Here is a 19864-nt window from a genome sequence, read left to right as displayed (position 1 = left end):
GTTTCACCCTCTTCCTCCTACTCCAGCCATGTAGGACATGATTGCTTCCCCTTTGCCTTCCGCCATGATTGTAAGTTTCCTGAGGCCTCCCCAGCCATGCTTCCTGTACAGCGTGTGGAATAGCGAGCCAATTAAACCTCTTTTCTTTGTAAATTACCCAGTTTCAGTTATTTCTTTATATCATTGCAAGAACGGACTAATACAATGTTGTTTTGTCTTATGTAAAACTGCTACTTACTCTACTCTGATTTTGTGTTATCCCAGAGACCTTTGCTGTTTCTCGTGTAGGGATAAATTGGAAAATGTCATCTGCCCCAACATATAATGGTAAGCATTAGCACTGTGGCAGGAATTCTTCTCACATCTTAGCACTAGAAATAGTGAGACCTGAGCAGCTGCTTTGTTTTGACCTCATGGGCACTAAGAATCTTGTCATTCACAGCATTCATCTACTTATTGTCACCACAGGAGAATTCAGAGGCAAACTTGCCACCCCACTGAAGCAGTAACTAAGTACTGTATGACTGGGTGCCAGCAGCTTCCAAACTTTTGTCCATGCAACCAACATGATGCATAGCAGTTACACACAGCACATATTCCATGAGTATGTCCACATTGTTCTGGAACACCAAAAAGACTGTGAGGAAGCAAATGCAAAAATAATAACAGGCCAGCAATAACAGTCATCCCTGACCATCTGTGACACTGGTGAGATTGGCTGTGTGTCCTTTGCAGCCCAAAGAGCTCTCAGTCCATGACTTCCTTCTACACTCAAGGAGCAGACTGAGATAGGAGTGAAACTTAATGTGTTATAGTGACTATTTTCAGTCCACTTTATATTTGTAAATGACAGTGTCTTCATCCATTTTTACTGCTATAACAATATACCTGAGATTAGGTAATGTATAAATAGTACAAATTTATTTCTCACAGTTCTAGAGGCTGAGAAGTCCAAGATCAAGGCACCAGCATATTCAATGTCTGGTGACAGTCCAGTCTCTGCTTCCAAGATGATACCTTGAACACTATGTCCTCACATGGCAGAAGGGATGAAAAAGCAAAAAAGGGGCTAGCTAGTTCCCTCCAGCCCTTTTATAAGGTTAGTAATCCCATTCATGGGGTTGTACCTTTTAATACTATCACATTGATAATTAAGTTTCAACATATGAATTTAGGGGAACCATTCAGACCATGGCAGTCAGTTATTACCAAACTTTGGTCCTTTAGCCATGCCAGTACATACTAGGTTGTTTTCTCCTTTTCTTTTCTCTTTTTTTCTTCCTCATCCCCATGTGAAATAAGACTCAGGTCTTTGCCCTAAATACATTTTTATTGGTGGGAATGTAATGAGGACATAGAGAGGGTGGCCTAGAGAATTAAAACAGCTGGAATTCACCAGTTCCCGTCACTTTTTAAAAAGCCTAAGCCCATTAAAGAGACACATTTAGGTGTCCAGAAGGGGAAGAAGAAAGAGCAGATGTGAAAACAGGAAGGAGGAGAGATTCCTTCCAAAGGCAGGAGAAAGGTGGAGGTCACAGATCCCACTCTAGGTCTCATCCCTACTGCAAATGTGAGAATCAGCTATTATGTATGTCCATGCCAGTTATGCATTTGGAAACCTGGAGAATGACTACCAGTGGTTAGTTCCATAAAAATCCATTTGTCCTGTCAGGAAACAAACTTGGACCTAGACCCCATTTATCACCTGATTTCCATATACTCCTACAGTAGATGCTCCTTTGGGTTCCTTGGTATTAGTGTCAGTTAAGATTCTATAACCAACAGCCCTCAAAATATTGGGGTATTCCATTTTCCCCAGTGTACAGCTACTCAGGGAAATAGTCACAAGTCCCTGGAGGGAAATATAGAGAAAATCACTACTATATACATGCAAGGGAATGCCCTTGAGGCATTCTTCCTCAGAGAACAGCCTCTCCTTCAGTTGAGGTATTTTGGATCTGAGAATTAATTTAGGTCTGGAATTGAGTGAATGATCATAATTTTTCAACAGGGAAGATGTTATCAGGCTTCTGCTCATCCATGCTTGATTTTGTTTTAACTACCTACATTTACAACCTTCTAAATTGCCTACCTGTCTTGCTCCCAGGAACATTGCATAGTCATTACCATACATTCCTGTGGGTCAGGCCCTCTGGTTGCTATTCTGACCTTGCTGTCTATTACAGTAATTAATCTTCTTGCCCCTAATAGTTAAGTGCTGCCATCAGGCCTCTACTATTCTGGAAAATTATCATCTCCATTAACACTAGGGACCCCACTTCCAAAACAGCACCTCCTACAGTCAGCCTAGCTGACAGAGGATAAACACTGCCGAGGTTCTCAATAATGCATCTCACTAGTGCATTTTCTTATTCACTTAGTGAAGAAAGTGTCCTCTAGCCTTCCTAGGGAACATAGCCATCTGGTAGGTCTAATTTAAAAGTCCATGTAGCATACCAAATTCTTTGAGCCTTTTGGCTCCTTCCTCTACACTCTGCCAAGGCAGTTTGATGTTTCCGGGAGCCATCCCAACCATCCTGAAGGATCACTTGATTGCCAGACACCCTCTCTGAAACAGTGGCCAGCAGAACAGCAGCCTATTCCTCTGTGGGGGCTGTGATGGCCTGATGACTTTTAAAGAAGTCCCTTTCAATGAGAAATTTGAAAAAATTGTGATTCCTGGCATACACCCACTCTCATCTCCTTAGAAATAGCATAGGTTTAATATGAATTTAGGCCCAAAAAATAGAGAAGCCTTATTTCACAAGACATGAGGCATTTCTGTGACTCTGATACCAGATAACATAAACTCTAGTTCCAGGCATATTCAGAAGGAAATAACGCCAATGTTGTTTGTACAAAAGTGAGTGGGCACCTTTTATGCATCATTATAGGTCTGAAATGCCTGGCATGTCTGAAGACAGAAGGGAATAAAGGCAGCCAATGATGATATAAATGGAGCAACTGACCATTTGAGCAATTGAATATAATTGGAAGCAATTGGCATGGGTCAGGCCAGGAACCAGGGGAGATGTCAGTAGAAAAACGGAGTTCTAAAGGCCAGGCACAGTGGTTCATGCTTGTAATCCCAGCACTTTGGGAGGCCAAAGTGGGCACATCACCTGAGATTGGGAGTTTGAGACCCACCTGGCCAACATAGTGAAACGCTGTCTCTACCAAAAATACAAAAAATTAGTTGGGTGTGGTGGCAGGCACCTGTAATCCTAGCTACTCGGGAGGCTGAGACAGGAGAATCGCTTGAACCCAGGAGGCGGAGGTTGCAGTGAGCAGAGATCATGCCATTGCACTCCAGCCCACGTGACAGTGTGAGACTCTGTCTCAAAAACGAAAAAAGAAAAATGGAGTTCTTGCTGGGCGTGGTGCTTATGCCTGTAATCCCAGCACTTTGGGAGGGTGTAACAGGAGGATCTCTTCAGGCCGAGAGTTTGAGACCAGCATGGGCAACAGAGTGAGACCCCCCCCCTCCATCTCTACAAAAACATTTTTAAAAGTTAGCCAGGTGTAGTGGTGCACACAGGTCCCAGATACTTGGGACTGAGGCAGAGGGATCGCTTCAGCCCAGAAGTTCAAGGCTGTGGTGAGCTGATTGTGCCACTGCATTCCAGCCTGGGTGACAAAGCCAGACCCCAGAAAGAAAATGGAGGTTTCATGGCTCTCCTCATCCCCAAGGTATTTACTTCTGGAAAAATTAATGATTAGGATTACCCAAGTATACATAAATTCTAAACAAATATATCCTACGTACATAGAGCTCTTCTTAGCACAGGGTGCCGGAAGAAAGCTGGCTTACAATTTTTCAACTTTACAATGGTGAAAAAGTGATACACATTCAGTAGAAACTGTACTTCAAGTACCCATACAACCATTTTTTTTCACCTTCAGTATAGTAGTCAATAAATTACATGAGATATTCAATACTTTCTTATAAAATTGACTTTGTGCTAGATGATTTTGCCCAACTGTAGACTGCTGTGTTTTGAGCATATTTAAGGTAGGCTAGGCTAAGCTATGATGTTCAGCAAGTTAAGGGTATTAAATGCATTTTCAACTTACAACATTTTCCATTTATGATGGGTTTATCATGACATTGCCCCATTGTAAGTTGAGGGGCATTTGTATTCCAGCTGAGCCTGGAGGACCATGATCAAGGAAGTAGTAGGGCCGGTATGCTTTGCACAGGAATTGGCCTGATTAGTCCCTAAAGCCCCTTCTAAGCTTGGGCCTACCATTGTCTATGAGCGAAACAAAAGCCAGAATTGAAGAATGGCCTGTACGGTGGTGTGTTTTAGGAAACCCTGATTAAGCAGAGAGCATCCATCCTGTGACTGTTTCTATGACTATTTTGCATGACCACTGAAAGAAAAACACTGACAAACACTCCAAACATGAATACTTCCAAATCAAATTAATTAGGCTTAAGTGATCCCAAAATAGAAACAATCCTCATCTTTCTTCTTACAAGAGAATGAAGGTTTGAACCATGATTCAATCTGTGGAATAAACCATATGGCTTCCTTCCTAGGACGGAAGAGGAGCTGCTCAAGGGGAATCAAAACATCCAGCCCTGGGTCAGAGAGGAATCTGACCTTGGAGACATGGGGCCCAGACAGAGACCCTACAGATCCTGACCTGACCTGTGTATGGAAGATGTCAGGGGTAGATGGATATTTATTCAGTCTTTTAGTCTGAACTTTACATTTAAAAGCAAAGAGGAAAACAGGGTAGTTATAGGGCTGGGCCTCAGATCCAACTTACAGGCTTACCAGTGGATTAAGAACACCTGCCCCCGTTCCTTAGACATATGTTTTGGATTTTATTGCACTGTCTTTCTTCATCTGAGAACAGATATGATAGCTCTTTCCTTCTGAGGATGTTGTGAGAATGACAGTAGATAAAGTGCCTAGTACATAATTTTTCTTTTCTTTTTAAATTTTTTTGAGACAAGGTCTTGCTCTCTCGCCCATTCTGGAGTGCAGTGGTATGATCATGGCTCACTGCATCCTCAACCTCCTGGGCTCAAGCAGTCCTCCCACCTCAGCCTCCCGAGTAGCTGTGGAACTGGCAAAAGGATCTGGTTGCTCACTGCTTGTGGAAAGAAGTCAAAATAATAACGAGTTATGATATGGAAGAGCAATATTCCTTTATTATCCATGCCAGCAAGGGGAAGAGTAGACAGCAAATTCCACTCTTCAATTTGTGGAGGGAATGCAGGGTCTCACTCTGTCACCCAGGCTGGAGTGCAGTGGCACGATCTCTGCTCACTGCAAGCTCCACCTCCCGGGTTCACCCCACTCTCCTGCCTCAGCCTCTCGAGTAGCTGGGATACAGGCGCCCGCCACTGCGCCCAGCTAATTTTTTTGTATTTTTAGTAGAGATGGGGTTTCACCGTGTTAGCCAGGATGGTCTCGATCTGCTGACCTCGTGATCCGCCTGCCTGGGCCTCCCGAAGTGCTGGGATTACAGGTGTGAGCCACCGTGCCCGGCTGGGAATGCAAGGGTTTTTAAAGAAAGCATTTTGGAATGTGGAAGAGGCCAGGGGGGCTAGGAGGTGCCAGGTGCTATGACACTCCGATGGCTCATCTTGAATTATTGTTCCATTTGGTGAAGGGGCTGGTGCCATCGTGGATCCTACCAGGTTATAAATTAATCACAGTCAATCTTGTGATCACTCTTCAGCTGAGAGTGGGTTCCAGCCCTGAGGAAACCTTTTGTTGGAGAGAGAATTCTGGAGGTGTCTTCTGGTCCCTATCAGGATCTGACCTCTGCAGCATCAAAGGAAGCCTATGACCAGATAAGTGAGCACGGTGTGTGCTTAACAAGCATCTAGGTAAATAAATGTGCATAAGGCATGGGAGCACAGAATGGGAAAAGAAAGGGAGAGGTTCACAGCCCATTCCGAGGCTGTATTTCAAGATGAAAGGTAACACATAAGCAGTCTGTCTCAAAGTTATATCTTGAGACTGGGGATGGGAGGAGGAAGAAAGGGGAAAGGAAAAAGAGTTATAAAATGCCTTTTGAGGCTTAGCTGCTAAGCTGCTTGATTATAGCTGGGACTACTGGTGAATGCCCCCAAACCCAGCTAATTTCTAAAAAAAAAAATTTGTAGAGATGGGGTCTCATTGTGTCGCCCAAGCTGGTTTTGAACTCCTGAGCTCAAGCAATCCACCTCCCTCAGCCTCCCAAAGTGCTGGGATTACAGAGATGAGTCACCACATCTGGCCTCCTAGTACAAAATTTATATTCAATTGATAATAGCTCCTACCACTGCTTCTACAGCTGCCGTTGCTGTTCTAGCCCTTGCACTGATTTTTTAGCATGTCTGTCTTCTCCTAAATATTGAGCTCTTTAAAGTAGAAACTTTGATTTTTATCTCTGAGTACCCAGCACTGAGAATCATGCCTGGCACAGAAGGTGTGCTCGGTAGCCATCTGTTGACTTGAGCCAAATGGCCGTGGCACAGACACTGTGTGCTTGCGCAAGTACAGGAGAGTTTCAGAGCTCCTTGCGGGAAGTGCTCCTGTAGCAGCCTGGGAAGGGGTCAGATCACAAAGCAGAACTCGGAGGAGATGGATTTCTATAGAGTTTGTATGGTTTTCAAGCACAGGGTAAAATAAAACCAACTGCAAAACCCCTGGATTGTCAACAAGCTTATGATGACCGAGGATAAATCACATGTGAGCACCTAGAAATCCGAAAAAGAGATATTTAGTTCCCTGAAAAAAAGCAAGGGAAATCTCAGGACCAGCCTCAGAAGCAAGTCAGTTCTTCCATGAGAGCTGATGGGGAATGGGGAGGAGGGAAGTTCAGAGATAACTGAACTTCAACTTGGCCAAAACGTGCAGGAGGCCCCTTGCTAGTCAGTCATAGAGGCTCGCTGGTGAACTGAAATTTACTTAAAGGTCAGTAAAAGTTTAAAGTCTTGGCACTAGAGTTACAGGGTACCTGGGACTGACTCCTGGCTGATATCACCAGAGCAGAGGAGTTCTTGGCCCATCTGCCCTAAGGGAAGGAAAGACACTAAATGTCATCAGTCGCCTGCCCTTCTATGGGGACATCATCAACCACTTGACCTGTGAGGTCCTGGCTGTCCTGAAGTTGGCCTGTGCTGACATCTCTATCAACGTGATCAGGCAAAAGGCCTTCTCCACTTGCTCTGCCCACCTCACAGTTGTGGTCATCTTCTACAGGACCATCCTCTTCACGTATGGGAAGCCCAAGTCGAAGGACCCACTGGGGGCAGACAAGCAGGATTTTGCAGACAAACTCATCTCCCTCTCCTATGGAGTGGTCACCCCCATGCTGAACACCATCATGTACAGCCTGAGGAACAAGGGTGTGAAGGCTACTGTGAAGAACCTGGTATTTCAGAAACCCCTAACTGAGTGACAGACTGTCAGAATCCCAGGTGGCCAGAACATATGATCTCTAAGCACCTCACTGTGCTCATGGGGAAATGATAACTCAGAGGAAAGAAGGGACTTTCCCAAGGTCCAGGCCATGAACCATGGGACTAGGACGAACAAGTAAACTGAGTGTCCCCTGTTGTGTCACAAGTAATGGAAGCTTCTGTCAAAGGACCTAGAGGGAAAGTGCCTCCACATTTCTACTTTTAATTTCCCATTGCCCCATTTCCTCACCTATCTATTTTTAATTTTTTGGCCTTGAATACATTTTTGGGTTACCACAAATCCTTTATGACATGAGAGTAGGCATAATTGGAACCAAAGAGACAAAGCAACGAAAAAGCAAACAAAAAGCCCAAATGAACTAATGACAAGACATGGCAGTGGTGGGGGGGTGTGGGCAATGGGCTGGCCGTCGGATCCCCTCTGTGGACCTCAGCTGTTTCTCTCCCCTGCTAGAAGCTAGTTTCAGACTGCATGGCTTTGATGTCCTTTCAAAGTTGACCTTCCAAGGCAGTGATTCTAGCCACAGGACCTTGAGTATTGTGGGGTATTAGGCCATTCTCGTACTGCTATAAAGAAATACCTGAGACTGGGTAATTTATAAAGAAAAGAGGTTTAACTGGCTCATGGTTCTGCAGACTATACAAACATGGCTCCAGCATCTGTTTAGCTTCTGGGGAGGCCTCAGGGAGCTTTTACTCATGGCAGAAGGTGAAGTGGGAACAGGCACTTCACATGGCCAAAGCAGGAGTGAGCGAGAGAGAGAGAAAGATAAAGAGAGAGAGAGAGAGAGAGCAGGCAGGAGGTGCCACACTTTACAACAACTGAATCTTGGGAGAACTCACTATCACAAAGACAGCACCAAGCCATGAGGGACCTGCCCATGATCCAAACACTTCCCACCAGGCCCCAGCTCCAGCACTAGGGATTACAATTCAACATGAGATTTGGGTGAGGACGAGTATCCAAACTATATCATGTGGAAATACCACTGGCCATCCGAATTGAATTATTAAAACAGCAGCTTCTAGCACTTCCAGAGAAAACAAGATAGGTGTTCAAAGAGCATCTGAGGGGAGTGAGTGGAGAGGCAGCCGCTCAGGTCAGCATAGACCGTAGAGTGCTTTCAGCCCAGGCCAGGCAGCCTGACACCTGCCTTCCAAGTCCGGCCCTAACACTATTTCCCGCTGCTGAGCACTTGGCTAAGTCTCCTTCCCTCTCTGGGCCTTGATTTCTTTGTCTGTAAAATGAGAGGGTATAGCCCATCCCTCTCACTAGACAATACAGCTGGGGACTGCCAGAGAGGGGGAACTCATGGCTTGCACCCCATCACCCGCCACTCTTTGATTAGGGGTCTCCTCTGGGGTCGCCCCTCCATTCATTCCCTCCACAGTTCATGAGCAATTGTTCCTAACTTCAGAATTGGGTGGCTGGTTGCAGCTCTAGCTACCTGTGCCTGCTGCAAACCTGCCACCTGGTGGACATTGCTGAAGCTGACAATTGAAATTTCTGCAAGCTCCTGAGATAGGTGCTTCTCAAACTTGAATGTTTTCATGAGTTATCTGAGAATGTGGATAAGGATTCAGTGAGTCTGAGGTAGGGTCTGAGATTCTACATCTATAACAGATTTCCAGGTAATGTCTATGCTGCTGAACTCTGCAGGCCACGCTTTGAGGAGCAAAGCCCTAGAAGATGTGGGACCAGGGCAGAGGGGCTGAAGGAAGAGGCAGGGTAGGAAGACTTCCTCGCGCAAGTCTCCTACTGTGAGCCAAGCCCTTGGGCATCAGCAAGCCTGTGAGGTGTTCATCAGCCTGGCAAATTCCCTCATAGCAAAAGCCTAAAATGTCAGTGCTTTTAAGTCTCTGGGTTGCAGATTTCACTTAGTTTTTGGCCTTTGAGTATCCCTTAGTTTCTGGAAAGCTCATCAATACCTTTTTAAAAAATGTTTTTACATTTTATTCAGCGCGCTCAGTTGTGTTCCACACTCATCAAGATGAGAATACTCAGAGAATCTAATTGTTCATGCTGCCAGAAGAGATACCCTTGACCAGCGTGGTTGGTTTTATATTCCCAAAATCAAGTTGCCCAGTTGCTCCCTCTATTCAATCAACAGTTTCATTAATTCATGGGGATGAACAAAGACTCCCTAGAATGAAACATTTGTTTTTCTCTTAGAGTGTCCAGTTAGACAATAATCTTAAAAATTAGGCTTTCTGGCCAGGCATGGTGGCTCACACCTGTAATCCCAGCATTTTGGGAGTCCAAGGCAGGAGGATTGCTTGAGGCCAAGAGTTTCAGACCAGCCTGGGAAACATGGTGAGACCCTATCTCTACAAAAAAATTTAAAACTAGCTGGGTGCGACGGCACACACCTGTGGTCCCAGCTACTTGGAAGGCTGGGGCAGGACCACTTGAGCCCAGGAGTTCAAAGCTGCACAGAGTGAGCCTTGATTGCACCACTGCACTCCAGCCTGGGCAACAGAGTGAGACCTCATCTCAAAAAAATTAGGCTTTCTGAGAGAAAAGAGAGTTTTTAAAAATCCAGAATTTCTCTTTTATAGATTAAGAGCAAAATTGGGGGTTATCAGCAGTTTGGGTTTACCTTTATCTTTACTAAAAGGTATAGGCAAGAGAATTCAGGATATAATAATAAAGGTTTCCAATGTCCTTAGGGAGAAATGGAGTACTTTCTTAGCTAGAAGTTTGGTCAGATTGAAGAGGATAATCAGAAAAGATAGAACTAGGGTAAGATTCTATTGAGTGGATAGGGAGGAATTTAACATCTTCTCCATCCTGGGCTGGTGCCCAAGCTAGAGGTTGTAAGTGATGTTGAGACAATAAAACCTCCGATAGAAAGTCCATATTTGTTAAGGGTGAATCCATGAATATTTATGGTTCTTTACTTCTCCAGAATGACCAACATCTTATGGATGCTACAAGCCCAGAAGGACTGGGCCTGCAATAGACCACCAACTCCAAGACACTCTCAGCCCCGATGGCAAATGAAAGGGGTTCAGAATTCCTGTCCCCATTAGAAGGATACAGGGGTGGTTGGACATATTATCTGATCACGTTGTCAGCAGGATCACCATGGTGAGTGATGAAGTGACCCCATCACTAAATCTTTCCATTTAATGGGTCAAGGCCATTGAATGGAAAGATTTAGAACAAATGGGAATATTAGCCACATCTTCAGGGGTCCATTGTATCAGCAGAGTCAAAGCAGACCCAAGCCAGTTGGGCGTTGATGTTTCTGGAGCAACTGGATAGTCATACGGGGGAAAAAATGAACCTTGACCTTTATTTCACACCATTCACAAAACTTCATTTGAAATCAATCATAGACGTAAATGCTTAAGCTAGAACTATAGAAAGTCTAGAAGAAAACACAGGAGAAAATCTTTGTGACCTCAGAATAGGCAAAAGTTTCTTAAGATGCAAAAAAGCACGAACCCTAAAGGAAATAAGTGCCAAATTGGACTTCACCAAAGTTTAAAACTTTTGCTCTTCGGACAATACCATTAAGAAAATGAATGGGTAAGCAACAGATGGACAGACAATAGTTACAATGCATATATCTGATAAAGGACTTGTATCCATAATATGTAAAGAACTCTTACAATGCAATAAGAAGGCAGTCTCCAAAAATGTGGGAAAGATTTGAACAGATGCTTCACAAAGGAGTTTCACAAAAGATTTATAAATGTCCAAGAAGCACATGAAAATTGTTCAACATCATTAGTCACTATGGAAAATCAAATTAAAACCACAATGAGATTTCACCATACACCCACTGGAATGTCTAAAATTTTAAAGACTGACAATACCAAGTGTTATGGAAGACATGTAGCAACTAGAACTCCCATACATTGCTGATGAGAATGTAATATGGTACAATCCTTTGGAAAACAGCTACTGGTTTCTTATAAAGTTAAACATACACTTCCTTGTGACAATAGTTCAAGTCTTGAGTTTTGTATTTTCTTAGATTCTGTATTTGTCTATTTGACATCCGTTAATTTCAGGGCCAAACTAACAACCAAAGTTGTTTACATCTCCTCTGAGATCCAGGGCCTATACTCTGAACCACCTCCTTATCTAACTCACATACCAACCAATATTTCCCTGCCCTAAACCACCCGGGGCCGTGTATCGGACAACCAGAGACCACCCTCATAGCCCAGAGCCCACATATTTTTCAATCCTATGCTGTCTACCCACCCCTGCCCTGCCTTTCCCATGGAAACTGTAATAGAGTCTCTGGCCTAGGCTCTCCCCTCACTCTTGCTTCTGCCTCCTGAAAAAACCCTGGTGCTTCCCCATATGACCCCAGCATGGAATGGTGTGACCTCTCCTCTCGGGAAATGTAAGTAATAAAAATCTTCTTTCAAAGGCCTCTATGTATCTTCACTTGGTCATCTACATAAGTTAAGATGACCCGAGTACATCTGGAGACATGAGTGTTTACATCAAAGAAATAAAAATATACATCCACACAAAGACGTGTATACAAATGCTCATAGAATCTTTATTCGTAATAGCCCCACATTGAAAATAACTCAAATATTCATCAATAAGTCAAAAGATAAACAAATTGAGGTACATCCATACAATGGAGTACTACCCAGCAGTAAAAAGGAACAAAATACCCCAAAAATGCTAAGACATGGGATTATCTCAAAAACATTACACTAAGTGAAAGAGGCCAGACACAAAAAAGTACATGGTGTATGATTGGAATTCTAGAAAAGTCATAGCTAATATATGGTGATAAAAATCATACCAGTTGTTGCCTGGAGCCTGGTGAAGTGCGGGGTTGATTGCAAGGGCATTAAGAAGCTTTGGGGAGTGGTGGGAATATTTTATATCTTGATTTTGTGATGGTAGTTACACAGTGCATACATTTCTTAAGACTCATGGAACTGAGTCTTAGAATGGGTACTTTTTTTTTTTTGAGATGGAGTCTCGCTCTGTCGCCCAGGCTGGAGTGCAGTGGCGTGATCTCAGCTCACTGCAAGCTCCGCCTCCCGGGTTCACTGCCTCAGCCTCCTGAGTAGCTGGGACTACAGGCGCCCGCCACCATGCCCGGCTAACTTTTTGTATTTTTTAGTAGAGACAGGGTTTTACCATGTTAGCCAGGATGGTCTCCATCTCCTGACGTCGTGATCCTCCCGCCTCGGCCTCCCAAAGTGCTGGGATTACAGGCGTGAGCCACTGTGCCTGGCCTAGAATGGGTACATTTTATTGTGTGCAAATTATACCTCAGTGAAGTCAATTTTTTAAAAAAGAAGCAACTTCTTTCTTCAGTTCTCATTCTTATCTGAATTGTTATGTGTAATTTTTTAGCTGACTGAACTAGTAATTTTCTTTAGCTTATATACTGTCCCCACCCTAATTCTCATTTCAAATAGTTCTAAAATGTAGCCAAGTGCAAATAGATATAAAAATGTGGTCAAGTGCAAAATAAGAGACGTAAATATAGCAGAGAAAGAAATATAGGTCAATTTTTGCAGAAAACCCATTACAGTATTTCTAAAAATTAACCAGAAAACTATTAGCAGTAATATGAGTTCAGAAAAGTTAGAAAATAGAAATAAGTTCCCCAAAATCGATTGTATTCCCACATACCTACATATACATTCCTGTGTTTGACATGCAACAACACAAACCAAGAACAAAAAAAAAGGAATACTATCGTATTCATAATAATTACAAATATCAAATAATTGAGAATAATCATAATTCCAGACATGACAGATCAAGTCAAGAATAAAAGTATAAGACTGTTTTCTTTTTGTTTTTGTTTATTTTTTTAGAGACAGAATCTTGTTGCGTTGCCCAGCCTGGATGGAGTACAGTGGTACCATCACAGCTCACTGCAACCTTGAACTCCTGAGACTCAAGCTATCCTCTGGCCTCAGCCTCCCTCAGCTAAGACCACAGGCACACACACCACCATGCCTGGTATAGATAGATAGATAGATTAGATAGATAGATAGATAGATAGATAGATTTGGTAGAGTTAGGCATATATATATATATATACATATATATGTGTGTGTGTGTACATATATATGTAGATATACAAATATATATATATATATATATATATTTGGTAGAGTTAGGGGTCTTGCTATATTGCCCAGACTGGTCTCAAACTCCTGGCCTCAAGCAATCCTCCCGCATGGACCTTCCCAAGTATTGGGATTACAGGTGTGAGCCACTGCACCCAATCAAGACTAGTATAAGAGTATAAAGGAAAGCAGGGGGATTGGCCAGGGATGTGGGGAAAGAAATACGATAAAAGTGACCTTTGTTCCTAAAGTAGAAGCTCTCAAATTGTAACAAACAAAAGAACTTCTTTAATATGGCCGGGCGTGGTGACTCACACCTGTAATCCCAGCACTTTGGGAGGCCGAGGTGGGCAGATCACTTAAGGTCAGGAGTTCAAGACCAGCCTGCCCAACATGGTGAAACCCCATTTCTACTAAAAAATATATATATATACAAAATTTAGCCAAATGTGGTGGTGTATGCCTGTAATTCCAGCTACTCAGGAGGCTGAAGCAGAAAAATCGCTTGAACCCAAGAGGCAGAGGTTGTAGTGAGCAGAGATCACACCACCGTACTGCAGCCTGGGTGACAGAGCAAGACTCTGTCTCAAAAAAACAAAACAAAACAAAAACAAAAACAAAAATCTTATTTAATATACATATTGCTGGGCTCTGTTCCCAAAGATTCAAATTCCACTATGTTTGAAGTAGGGCTGATAGGAAATCTGGCCTTATAAACACAGTTATTTGGTGTTTTAAATTATCCAAAAGACTCTGCTGAACACTATAAATTGCTAGTGAAGAATAATGGAACAATACAAGGATCTTTTGAAGATCACAATGTCAGATTCTTCCCACCAGATTTGAACTTATATGTGAGGTAACAATTATTGAACTAGACACCATTGGATTTTTGTTTTGCAAAATCATTCATATTCATGATACCAGAAAATGAATCCAAACTGTAAGAATTTAATACGTATACATCAGACCAAAATTAATAGCTTAAAGAAGGAATCATGTTTTAATAAATAGTGGAAAAGCAACAACATTCAATTGAATGAAGGTTGCCTTTGATCCATACATCACACCATACACTTCCATAAACTTCAGATGGATTAAACAACAAATGCTGTTATGATTACCAAAAGCTAAAAAAGAACACAATGACATATTTATACCAGCTGTAGAAGAGAGTGTGACTCATTATTCTGGGAGAGAAAGAGGGTATCAGAATTAAAATAGATTTGTTGAAACATACATTATACAAAACTCTGGAATAATATAACCTGATTAAACAAGAATCTTAACTTTTCCCCAATGGAGGTTTGTCACATCCCACAAGTAGTTAATTTGAGTTTCTTTAAAAATATAGATATTCTAAATAACTGTTAATATGCAAGACAATGGACATATACAAATGTGTTCTGTTTTTCAATTCTTGACATACTAGAGGCTACTACCACATTAACATGTGTCCTGTCGAATTGACTCACTTCTGATTAGACCTTGGAATAATTATTTTCCTGCCATCTCTATGCAATCTTCTTTAAATGTCCTTGATTCAAAAAAAGTGTGGCTCTGCACTTATCTTTCCTCTTTTCTCTGTTTATTACTAGAATAGATTCAGATGTGAAATGATCTTTCTTTAATCCAAGCCTATGCACATAGCTCACGTAAAATTATACAAAGAAGTACAAATATGTGCTGTTCTCAATTAAGTGTTGGGCAAGGCTATGAATCATCTGCTTGGTGCATGTTCTTTTTATAGCATCATAGCCAATTGCACGATAACAAGTGAACATGTCACACAAAAATAATGTGCATTATAAATAATATGAGGATTAACCACAAATTTTGGTTGCTACTACCTTATAAATAGCATCAAGATTAAACATAAGTTTTGGTTGCTACATCTTTGGTTCTTTTCAATGTGTGATAAGGAATTTGAGCAGCTGTCATATTAGTGAATCGGTTTTTTCAGATTTTTAACATCTAACATTTTTTAAATTAATAAACTTTTTTAGCACACTCTGGTTCACACTTGAGTGGAAAGTACAGGGGGTTCCCACATATCCTCTGTCCTCACATATGCACAACCTCCCCCACTATCAACCAGAGTAGTACATTTGTTTCAAATGGTTAACCTACATCAACACATCATCACCCAAAATCCGTCATTTGCATTGGGGTTTACTCTTGGTGTCATACATTCTATGGGTTTTGACAAGTGTATAATGACATGTATCTACCATTGCAGTATCATGCAGATTAGTTTCACTGCCCTAAAAAATCCTCTGTGCTCTGCCTTTCATCCTTCCCTTCCCCAACCCCGGGCAACCACTAATCATTTTACCGTCTTCATTGTTTTACCTTTTCCAGAATGTCATATAGTTGGAATCATAAAGTATGGAGCCTTTTCAGATTGGCTTCTTTCACATAGTAATATGCATTTAAAGTTCCTTCATGTCTTTTCATGACTTAATAGCTCATTTCTTTTTAGCACTGAATAAATATTCCACAGTCTGGATGCACCAAAGTTGTTGTCTTTTTTTCCTCCATTCACCTACTAAAGGACATCTTGGTTGCTTCCAAGTTTTGGCAATTAGGACTAAAGCTGCTATAAATATCCATGTGCAAGTTTTTATGTGGACATAAGTTTTCATGAACCAATATTTAAACAGAAATTTCTCAGTGCTTCATTTTCAAGATATCATCTTAATTTAAATAAAGAGCTGTGTGGGATTGCAAGTTAAGTTATTTCAAAAACTGCGACCCTTTGCAAGGTACTCATCTCTATGAATCAGGATTTTCTATAGCAGGCAACCAAAAAGAAAATGCATAAATAAATCAGAAGCTGAAACTTGTGTGACTGCAACAGCCATCTATAATTCCAGAATTCAAGTTTTTATATTTATCAAAATCTTACTCATTGTCTTTGAATTCTCATTCATTGTCTTTGAACTCTCATTCACTGACTTTGAACTACATAATTGCTGTAAATTTGAACTTATAAAATAAGTGTAGCAATACAACACAACTCTTTTCTTGTTTATATAGCAGAACTCTAAGATTTTGTTGGGAAAAGAATGATTCCATGGTTAAAAATAAAAAATAATAGTTTTAAGTTCAAAAATTACTAAAATAAACAGCCAAAGAGAGTAAAGAATGAGGGGGGTGGCAATTTTATATTCACAGGCTCACGTCTTTAGAGGGCTTATTGGAGGCTGGCAGGATATTGTACCAGCATCATAGGCTGAGGTCTCAATGCTGAATTTCATAACATGTGGGTGTTGGATGCCTAGGGGTAGGGCTTTTCTTCCTCCTCTTAGATCTTACTGTAGGGATCAGTGTGAATGTTAGATATGCCAATTCTGCTCCAAGACACAGGGACCCTTTGTTCTCTAAGGCCTTACTCCCAGTTATTAAATTAACAGTGAACATGACACACTAGCAATTGGAAAATGTCTCTGGCTGGTAGTTGCTTTCAAGCAACCACTTCTAGAAGGGGTGATCAAATCTTCAATGGACAGTTAGTTGACTCGGCAGGAAGATCCCCTTCCTGCCGAATGACTAAAACTAAATCTCAGTAAGTTCAGTGGGATCTCGGTTCAGTCAAGTCCTCTCACAAACCCCTCCCCAGCTTTGAGAGGTCTATATAGAGCCAAAGCCAGCAACTGGGACTGGAGAAGAAGACAGGCCATCTGGTCCTCAGTCATCATCATCAATCCCTGTTGACATCTGCGTTCTCATCTGGTATCCATTTGTACAGACGATTCAAATAACAGATACAGCCTCCTCATTCCAATCTTGAGGTCACTTCAGGCTCTCAGCTGTCTACTACCTTGCGTCTCTTGAGGGGCAAAAATGGCATTTGGCTGCTCTTCTGTGTGGAACATGAAACAGGACACATTTGCAGCCATTTCTACTCTATACCTACATCATGTTAAGTGCAGATGAATTTTATGAGGTCTGTCATTTCCTGAGCTCCACATAGGAAGGAGAATCAGATCCCCTCTTATCTCATAGTCTCAAGCCTTTCTGAGGATTCTATGTCCCACCCCACTGCATCAGAAGAAGGAGACCAGAGACTCCTTCTTCTCCTCCAGTGGCTCTCCTCCTTCCACATCAGAGTGAATCAAATTGCTGGGGACTGAAGGTGTAGGAGGGACTATGTCTGACTAATCATAGTATTCTTCCATGTCTGTTCTTCATACAAATATTTTATGCTCTCAGCTATAAAATAGACCACATTCTGATATTTCGAAGGCTTTTTCTCTTTAAAGCCATTGTCTCTGCCTGAAATTTTAAGTGTATGTTGTTTAAAACCAAAACCTAGGAGTTGTCCTCTTTGACTATTTTTCTACTCTAATGATCATCTCTGAAGATATGAATGCCTTGCCCTCATGTTTTAGTTCTAATGAAGGAATTACTGGGAACAGAAAATACATTAATATTTCACAAAATTTTCCTACTGGACACATATGAAATCAGATGCCATAAAGTCTTAGTTAACTAACTCAAAATGGACCTCTTCCTTATTAAGCTAGGTCAATTCATCATGATCAAATATGTTCAGGCTAAACAAAGTCAGAAAAAGTATTTCCATTAAAGATTGGCTTTAGAAATCTACTATGCAAAAGTTCTAAAAAACAATACTATTTAATTAAAATTACTTAAACATCTGCCATATTCTTAATTTAAAAAGTTTCTCTTTCTGAAACAGATTCAGGCTCTGCTGCAGGAAGCAATTAAGAAATGAGGATAGTTGGCCAGGAATGGTGGCTCACAGCTACAATCCCAGCGCTTTGGAAAGCCAAGGCAGAAAGATCACTTGAGCCCAGGAGTTCGAGACCAGCCTGGGCAACATAGTGAGACCTCGTCTCTACAAAAAATCAAAAAAATTAGCTGGGCATGGTGGCACACGCCTGTTGTCCCAGCTACTCAAGAGGCTGAGGCGAGAGGATCACTTAAATCTGGGAGGTTGAGGCTTCAGTGAACCATGATCATGCCACTGCACTCCAGCCTGGGTGACAGAGCAAGACCCTGTCTCATTTAAAAAAAAAAAAAAAAAAATGTGTGTGTGTGTATAAAATAAATAAGGATAGTCTATAGTCTCAGACAAAAATCTCTGCCCTCATGAAGTAGGGAAACAAATAATAAACAAGCAACACTTTGGGAAAGAAAGCAGCATATTTTATAATATTATATATTAGAACCTATTAATATGTTAGAAGGTAATCATGGCTTTTGAAAATATAAAGTGTGAAAGGGGAGAAGAAGTTCAGGGGTGGGGTTGAGTTTTAATTTTAAGAAGGGCAATTAAGGAAGGCCATTTGAGTTAAGACCTAAAAAAGAAAAGGGAGAGTGTACAACTATCTGGGAGAAATTAATTCCAAGCAGAAAGAACTCCCAGCACAGGGGTCCTGAAGCAGGAGTTACATGGAGCAGTTAGGGAAAGGCCCTGAGCAAGATTGGCTGGAGGTGATGGCTGGACAAGACAGAAACAGTAGGAAATGAAGTCACAGATAGAAGAAGAGGAGGAAAGGTGCAAGACCTTGAGAACCATGGTTTTTTTGGCTCAAAACAAAATCATTGGTGAGTAACATTTTTAAACTATCGTACTCATCTCTAAGCATTAAACTTTTTTTAGAATGAAAGATAATTACACTACTCTTACAGTGCTGAAAATTGCATATTGGGGCTGGGCATGGTGGCTCATGCCTGTAGTCTCAACAGCTTGAGAGGCTGAGGCAGGAGGATTGCTTGAGTCCGGGAGTTTAAGAGCAGACTGGGAAACATAGCAAGACCACATCTCTACAAAAAATAAAATAAAATAATTAGCTGGGCATGAGGGCATGCACCTGTAGTTCCAGCTATTCAGGCAGCTGAGGTGGGAGGATCACTGAAGGCCAGGAGTTCAAGGCTGCAGTGCCCCCATGACTGTGCCACTGCTCTCCATCCTGGGCAACAGAAGAACACCCTGTCTCAGGAAAAACAAAATTATATTTGTGGTTCACTTTGGGCTCACATGTGTAATTTTAAGTTTTCTGATAGCTACATCTTAAAAAATAAAAAAAAAAGAGTAAATACATGTTATTATACCTTTGTCTAAACCCACAGAATGTACAGCACCAAGAGTGAATCCTAATGTGAACTATGGACTTTGGTTGATGATGTGTCAATGTAGGCTCATCAACTGTAACAAATGTACCGTTCTGGTGCAGGATGCTGACAGTGGGGGGAGGTTTACATATGTGGGGGCAGGGACTGTCTATCTTCTGTATTTTCCACTCAGTTTTGATGTCAACTTAAAACTGATCTAAAAAATAAAGTCTACTTTTTTTTTTTTTTGAGATAGAGTCTCGCTGTGTCACCCAGGTG

At 41.7% G+C, this 19864-nt stretch overlaps 1 protein-coding gene across 1 annotated transcript; it reads left to right on the top strand.

Moving 5' to 3' along the window:
* Nucleotides 1–6674: 6674 nt before the first annotated feature.
* LOC115836414 (olfactory receptor 13C7-like) lies at nucleotides 6675–7407 on the top strand. Its single transcript, XM_030818382.1, has 2 exons — nucleotides 6675–6695; nucleotides 6994–7407. The coding sequence occupies exons 1-2, from the start codon at nucleotides 6675–6677 to the stop codon at nucleotides 7405–7407; spliced, it is 435 nt and encodes a 144-aa protein (XP_030674242.1).
* Nucleotides 7408–19864: the final 12457 nt, after the last annotated feature.

The sequence above is a fragment of the Nomascus leucogenys genome, chromosome 8 (assembly GCF_006542625.1).
Source record: "Nomascus leucogenys isolate Asia chromosome 8, Asia_NLE_v1, whole genome shotgun sequence".
Lineage (NCBI taxonomy): Eukaryota > Metazoa > Chordata > Mammalia > Primates > Hylobatidae > Nomascus > Nomascus leucogenys.
The sequence above is the reverse complement of the archived record's forward strand: the minus strand, read 5'-3'. Positions and strand labels throughout refer to the sequence as shown.